The sequence below is a fragment of the Hylobates moloch genome, unplaced genomic scaffold (assembly GCF_009828535.3).
Source record: "Hylobates moloch isolate HMO894 unplaced genomic scaffold, HMol_V3 SCAFFOLD_22, whole genome shotgun sequence".
Lineage (NCBI taxonomy): Eukaryota > Metazoa > Chordata > Mammalia > Primates > Hylobatidae > Hylobates > Hylobates moloch.
This window is the reverse complement of record NW_026652297.1, coordinates 43,168,550-43,175,984: the sequence shown is the minus strand read 5'-3', so window position 1 is coordinate 43,175,984 and position 7,435 is coordinate 43,168,550. Positions and strand designations below refer to the sequence as shown.

The window sequence follows — 7,435 nt, the reverse complement described above, 5'->3', positions numbered from 1 at the left end:
TTAATAATAACATGTCAATATTGGTTTTTTTAATCATTACAAATATAGCACACTAATGCAAGATATTAATTACAGGAGAAACTGGGATGGGGTGGGGTGGGGAGAAGTAGTACTTTCTGCCCAAGTTTTCTGTAAACCTAAAAACTCCTCTAATAAAGTTTATTAAATTTTATTAAAGTTAAAAAATCCTACATACCTTTTTGGATTCACTTTCAAAAGTTGATGGCAACATCTCTGGGAAGAGTTTCAGAAACACTGGTAATAAGAATTCCATGAAGGGTACAATTATGAACACCATAAATGGAACCAGGCGGAAGAAATCAACACAAGTTCTCAACAGCTATAGAATTAAATGCATATGCAATATTCATTATTTTAGAACATGCCAAAAACAAAACCAAAAACAAAAGCAAAAAAAATTTGTCACCGGGCACGCTGGCTCATGCCTGTAATCCCAGCACTTTGGGAGGCTGAGGAAGGTGGATCACGAGGTCAAGAGATCGAGACCATCCTGGCCAATATGGTGGAACCCCATCTCTACTAAAAATACAAAAATTAGCTGGGCGTGGTGGAGTGCACCTGTAGTCCCAGCTACTCAGGAGGCTGAGGCAGGAGAATTGCTTGAAACCCGGGAGGCAGAGGCTGCAGTGAGCCGAGATTGCACCACTGTACTCCAGCCTGGTGACAGAGCGAGACTCTCTCACAAAAAAACAAAAACAAAAAACAAAAATAAACAAAAAACTTGTCTTGGCCAGGCGCGGTGGCTCACGCCTGTAATCCCAGCACTTTGGGAGGCCGAGGTGGGCGGATCACCTGAGGTTGGGAGTTTGAGACCAGCCTGACCAATATGGAGAAACCCTGTCTCTACTAAAAATACAAAATTAGCTGGGCATGGTGGTGCATGCCTGTAATCCCAGCTACTCGGGAGGCTGAGGCAGGAGGAGCACTTGAACCTGGGAGGTGGAGGTTGCGGTGAGTCGAGATCGTGCCATTGCACTCCAGCCTGGGCAACAAGAGTGAACTCTGTCTCAAAAAAAAAAAAAAAAAAATTTGTCTTGGTTCTTTTTCTTTTCTTTTTCTTTTTTTTTTTTTTGAGACAGAGTCTCACTCTGTTGCCCAGGCTGGAGTGCAGTGGCACGATCTTGACTCACTGCAACTCCGCCTCCTGGGTTCAAACGATTCTGCTGCCTCAGCCTCCTGAGTATCTGGGAATACAGGTACCCGCCACCACACCTGGCTAATCTTTACATTTTTAGTAGAGATAGGGTTTCACCATGTTGGCCAGGCTGGTCTCGAACTCCTGACCTCAAGTGATCTGCCTGCCTTGGCCTCCCAAAGTGCTGGCATTACAGGTGTGAGCCACCACACCCGGCTCTTTTTGTTTTTTTTCTGTTTAAGAGACAGAGTCTTGCTATGTTGCCCAGGCTGGCCTCAAACCCCTGGGCTCAAGCAATCCTCCTACCTCAGACTCCCAAGGAGCTGAGATTACAGGCACATGCACCATGCCTAGCTTGGTTCTTAAGGTGTTAAAAACCCAGGCTGGAGTAGAGTGGTGTGATCACAGCTCACTGCAGTCTCGACCTCCCAGGCTTAGCATCCTGAGTAGCTAGGACTATAGGCCCACACCGCCACGCCCAGCTAGTTTAAAAAATTTTTGTAGAGATGAGGTCTTGCTATGTTATCCAGGCTATTCTGTTTATTGTTTTTTTTTTTTTTTGAGACGGAGTCTCGCTCTGTTGCCCAGACTGGAGTGCAGTGGTGCGATCTCGGCTTACTGCAACCTCCGCCTCCTAGGTTCAAGCGATTCTCCTGCTTTAGCCTCCTGAGTAGCTGGGACTACAGGTGCATGCCACCACGTCCAGCTAATTTTTGTATTTTTAGTAGAGACGGGGTTTCACCACGCTGGCCAGGATGGTCTCAATCTCTTGACCTTGTGATCTGCCCGCCTCGGCCTCCCAAAGTGTTGGGATTACAGGTGTGAGCCACAGTGCCTGGCCCCAGGCTGTTCTTGAACTCCTGGGCTCAAGCTATCTTCCTGCCTAGGCTTCCAAAAGTGCTGAGATTATAGGTGTGAGCCACTGCAGCCAACCTCAGACTATTTTTGAAGCATGCCAAGATAAAACACACTTTGAATGGCCAAAAGGGGAAAAGTAAGTGCTCAGTGAATAGTCTTTATTCTCAGTGAATAAATAAACGGTGGCTGGGCATGGTGGCTCATGCCTGTAATCCCAGCAGTTTGGGAGGCTGAGGTGGGAGGATCACTTGAGGTCAGGAGTTCAAGATCAGCCTGGCCAACATGGAGAAACCTCTGTCTCTATAAAAATACAAAAAAATTAGCTGGGCATGGTGGCGCATGCCTGTAATCCCAGCTACTCAGGAGGCTGAGACAGGAGAATCACTTGAACCCAGGAGGCAGAGGTTACAATGAGCCAAGATCGTGCCATTGCACTCCTGGGCAATAGGGCGAGATTTCATCTCAAATAAATAAATAAATAAATAATGGTAACAGACCCTAATGGGACACAAATATGCCCTAAGACTGGCTGTTCATCAGCCATTTTACTCGCTTTACATCTAAGGACCTCACGTGATGTTCATCAATTACAGAGATGTCACTCTAAAACCATTACATCTTCTGGCTGGGCACGGTAGCTCACGCCTGCAATCCCAGCACTTTGGGAAGGCTGGCTGGCAGATTACCTGAGGTCAGGAGTTCAAGACCAGCCTGGCCAACATGGCAAAACCCCATCTGTACTAAAAATACAAAAATTAGTGGGACATGGCCGCACATGACTGTAATCCCAGCTACTTGTGAGGCAGAGGCAGGAAAATCTCTTGAACCTGGGAGGTGGAGGTTGCAGTAAGCCAAGATATCATGCTACTGCACTCCAGCCTGGGCAACAGAGTGATACTCCATCCCCAAAATGAAAACAAAAACAAAAACAAACAAACAAAAAAACTACATCTTTTTTTTTTTTTTTGAGACGGATTTTTACTCTTGTTACCCAAGCTGGAGTGCAGTGGCCCAGTCTTGGCTCACTGCAACCTCTGCCTCCCAGGTTCAAGTGATTCTCCTGTCTCAGCCTCCCAAGTAGCTGGGATTATAGGTACCTGCCACCACACCAGCTAATTTTTATAGTTTTAGTAGAGATGGGGTTTTACCATGTTGGTCAGGCTGGTCTTGAACTCCTTGGCCTCCCAAAGTGCTGGGATTACAGGTGTGAGCCACTGCACCCAGCCTCCAAGAAACTTTTAATTGTGTACTAAGCCAATCTTTTCCATCTAGAAGGATGAAGTTCAGGCCAGGCGAGGTGACTCACACCTGTAATCCCAGCACTTTGGGAGCCTGAGACAGGAGGATCACCTGAGGTCAGGAGTTCCAGACCAGCCTGGCCAACATGATGAAACCTCATCTCTACTAAAAATACAAAGATTAGCCGGAGGTGGTGGCAAACACCTGTAACCCCAGCTACTTGGAAGGCTAAGGCAGGAGAGTAGCTTGAACCCGGGAGGCAGAGGGTGCAGTGAGCCGAGACTGCGCCATTGAACTCCAGCCTGGGCGACAGAGTGCGACTCTATCTCAAAAAAAAAAAAAAAAAAAAAAAAAGAAGAAGAATTCAGTTCATATTGGGGGGTAACAGAAGAAGAAGAATTAAGTTCATATTGGGGGTAACTCCAATGCTTACCTTGTTCGAGCAATAGCCAAAACTGAATTATAACTGTAGAAGGCCATATTTATTTTTGTCTCAAGTAGTTAACATAGGGACCTAGGCAAAAGGAGTAAGTAAACAATTTAGTAGTTTAAAAACACATCAATTAAAAGATATCAGGATTTTAGTGTTTTTAACTATTGCAAAGGTAGAACATTTGCATAGTTAAGATACAAAATCTCTTTCAAGCTCATTTCCAACAATCAGATATTTTCGTAGCTCTGGACTTGAGAACGGTACTTTGAGATTCCAGCAAATGGTAATGATCTCTAAGATGGTGATGCTCATGAAGATGGTAAAGTCTTCAGAGACATTTTGATTTCTGGTCAATAGTATCTAGTAATGCAACTTCAATGATTGCCAAGTACTTAAAAGTAGAGCAATACATATCTGTCTGTAGCCTTAAAATATAGGTAGAAAGTGAATATCCTGAATTTCTTTTCAGTTAGCATTGTTCTATATTTAGGCAAGCTGTCCCAAACCGTGAAGATTGGAAGTACCCACTAATCTAATTTATGTAGCAGTGGATGAAGGTAGACATGGAACCTACTAATCGCTCAAGTGGAGGTAAAACTGTTTCCCTTGCTAGTGATTCTCCAGAGCCCAAACTGGGCTTTGAACCTGTAGATAACCTTCACCAAAACCCTTCTCCATCCAGGGGCGCTTTTCTGCTAAGGGCCGCGAGGAACGGCAGAAGAGCTGGCATCTCCCAATGGCAGCTTTGCTCTCTTGTGGTTGGGAAAGGAGTTCCAGGGGCTCTCCTAAATAGAAACCTCAGCCACAGAGCTGACATTTTGAACAGGGGCTCGAAACCTCTGGACCCACACTAACGGTGGGTGGCATTTCGCGGGCGGGAGACGACACCTGAGGCCGCGGTTAATCCGCTGGGGCCCGGGCGCTCCCGGGCGGCGGACACCACACGCACTCGCATTGGCGCCGCCTCACGCCCGCTGCTCCCGGGCTCCCTCGGCTTTGCCCATCACCACACGGGAGCAAAACGAGCCCTCGGCTTCCTCGCCCGGCGGCTTTGGCGCGCCTGATGTATGCGCGGCCTGCATGCGGCGGGGTCTGGGGATATGCTTTGGTTTTCTGGTGCGGGGGTGGGACAGGCAACGACGACCCTCGTGGATGATCGGGGTTGTTGGAAATGAAGCCGAAGAGAAAGAAGCAGGGTCTGGGACGGAAAGAAGGACGGAGCGCGCTGTGCGGGGGAGGAGAGGCCGAGCTTCAGAGTTCGCGCTGTGCTGGGGACGGGCGGGGATGAGGTCGTGGGCGGAGGAGAGCGCGGTGAGAACTGGAAGCTGTCAGAAGCCTGGATCGGGCGCTGATGAGAGGAGCAGGATGCGGACGGAGCGGGCTCCGGAGGAAAAAAAGGCAGCGCGGCCCACCAGGTCGCGGCCTGAGGGCTGGGCCTGCCCAGCCCTACCTCCTCGGCCGGGCTCCGCGGAACGGCCGCCTAGGTCCTCCCAGCTCCTTCCCGGGACCCCCCAAGCTAGAAGGGCCCGAAGCCAAGTCTCTACGGCTCCGCCTCTTTCCTCGCCCCTGACGTCACTTGAGTGACGACATCACCAACCAATGAGCTCTCAAGTTCTGGGGAGGGCGGGCGTCCTTCACCTTAGCAGCCCAGGAAGCCGCAAAGTCGCGTTTCCATCGCTGAAGTGACTTCTTTGTGGGGCTTGGTTTAAGGCGCGTTGGTGCTGGAGGGCCCGAAGGTGACGTTTTTTGCCAGTCCACACCCTGCAGGCAGTGGCTAACGCCCGAGGAAACCCGTGATTGAAAACTGGATTAAACAGGCTCTTACCCTACTGAGAGCATAATATGTCTGATAGTCGCCATGGTAACCATCTCGGAGTCACGAATGACATCACTTTGATGTATTCTCCCTCGGCCCCTGCAACTCCGGAACTGCCTGAGGGGCGCGGAGAGGACTTGATGGTGTCGCAGAAAGGGCGGGAATGGGAAGGAGCACATTCCTCTCCCTTCCTTTCTAGAGGCTGGAATACTGTGAAATCTTCATATGGAAATCTGTATTCTACTAAAAATATTTGCGTTCTCAATGTTCCCTTAACAAGTGTTGTTTGTGATTAATAGTTTGTGTAGAAATCTCAACATATAAAATGTATGTTATAGTAGCTGTGAAATGACAGACACTGCAGGTTTGAGGGCACTTCAGTTCCTAGGATGGCCAACTGAGCCATCTTGGGAAAATGAAAGATCTAGAAATATTCTCATTCCCCAGTTATCTTTTCCCATCCATTTTATCTGGCTCCAGAAGAAAGATTAAAAAAAAAAAATTGTTTAGGCCAGGCGCGGTGGCTCATGCCTGTAATCCCAGCACTTTGGGAGGCCGAGGCGGGCGGATCACAAGGTCAGGAGATAGAAAACATCTTGGCCAACATGGTGAAACCTTGTCTCTACTAAAAAAATACAAAAATTAGCCGGGCATGGTGGCGTGCGCCTGTAGTTCCGGCTACTCTGGAGGCTGAGGCAGAAGAATCGCTTGAACCCAGGAGGCAGGGGTTGCAGTGAGTCGAGATCGCGCCGCTGCACTCCAGCCTGGGCGACAAGAGCGAGATTCCGTCTCAAAAAAAAATTTTTTTTTTCTTAGTGGCTATACTCGACCACCATACAGCAAGGAATCGCTTTCTCACGGAGACTACGTCTCCTAACATGTGAGCTGACCACAGACCTTACTCGTCTGGGCTACACATGTTTAAGAATGGAAGATGGCGGTATTAAACGTCAGTAAAAAATGCAGACTGCTTTTAATCCACAAAGGATTTTTCAGCTAATAACCGAATAGATCAACTGTTAAATAGGCAAAACTTTTCAGTTTGGCCACTAGAGGTCTCTTTGTGCATGTCTGATGTTCAACTTTGCACATAAAGGTTTCACTTCACGTTCTGTTTACCAGTATTAAAATCTACAAAGCTTTGGACTCTTTACTTTTCCCTCACTGAAAATTCCTGGTGGTCAAATTTTGAGCTCTAGAAGGTAGATGTAGTTTTCACACCAATTTCATAAATTAATAATTGCACTAACATGTACTGGTACTTTTCTGGAAAAGATCATAAAGGATGCAAAAATATTTTCAGTTCCCTGGGAGACATTTTATACGGGAAAATATTCTTATTCATGCATTGTATTCACTTACAACCAGGCACAGTGAATATCATTAAGTATTCGTAAACCAGATGAACGATTCCATGCCCAGTATTTGAAAGATGAGCTAGGTTTTCTACCACGGCCATATGTCAGCAATCCTATCCTAAAAAGGGAAGGGCTAAGAACCCTTCTTACTGAGATCTGTTTGTTCAAAGTAATGTCCGTCTTCCCTAGTTATGAGACTTGGCAATTTCTTTGACTTTCAGGATAAGAGATTTATCATGTAAGGAGTTTCTGTATATAATCTTCAGAAGAGAAATTTTTTAAAAAATATTTTTTCTCCATGACTCTGGCCCTGAGAATTGTGTTAAATTGCTGTCTTAATGAGCTCCTTGCTCATTTTCTATGGCGAAGAGTAAGCATCGTCTAAACCTCAGAAGATGTTAGATACTGAAAATGTAAACTATTATTTTTAATGGCCATTTTCCTAAATATGCCACGAGATCAAGTATTACTAACTGCATTTTGTAATGTTTTGCAGGAAAAGACTATGCATCTACTTCACAGAACTCCAATTTTAAACTCTTGCTGTCAGCATAGCTATTAGAAACAGGCTAATA

At 46.6% G+C, this 7,435-nt stretch overlaps 1 protein-coding gene and 1 long non-coding RNA gene across 4 annotated transcripts in view; both read right to left on the bottom strand.

The window, feature by feature from the left end:
• Positions 1-379, bottom strand: part of LETM2 (leucine zipper and EF-hand containing transmembrane protein 2) — a 17,859-nt gene extending 17,480 nt beyond the window's left edge. Inside the window, exon 1 of one of the 3 annotated variants that reach the window (XR_009211569.1) lies at positions 197-378. Coding sequence is in view for 2 of the 3 variants with exons in the window: in XM_058433360.1 (XP_058289343.1) it covers positions 197-298 (102 nt within the window). In the remaining variant the exon portion in view is untranslated. Of the gene's footprint in view, positions 1-196 lie in introns of all 3 variants that reach the window. The other 2 variants (XM_058433360.1, XM_032144447.2) reach the window with 2 other exon arrangements.
• A 526-nt stretch (positions 380-905) lies between these two features.
• Positions 906-5,256, bottom strand: LOC131382309 (uncharacterized). Its single transcript, XR_009211680.1, has 3 exons — positions 5,137-5,256; positions 3,687-3,767; positions 906-1,023 (listed from the first exon to the last, which is right to left on the bottom strand). It is a non-coding gene; the product is annotated as an uncharacterized LOC131382309 (long non-coding RNA).
• Positions 5,257-7,435: the final 2,179 nt, after the last annotated feature.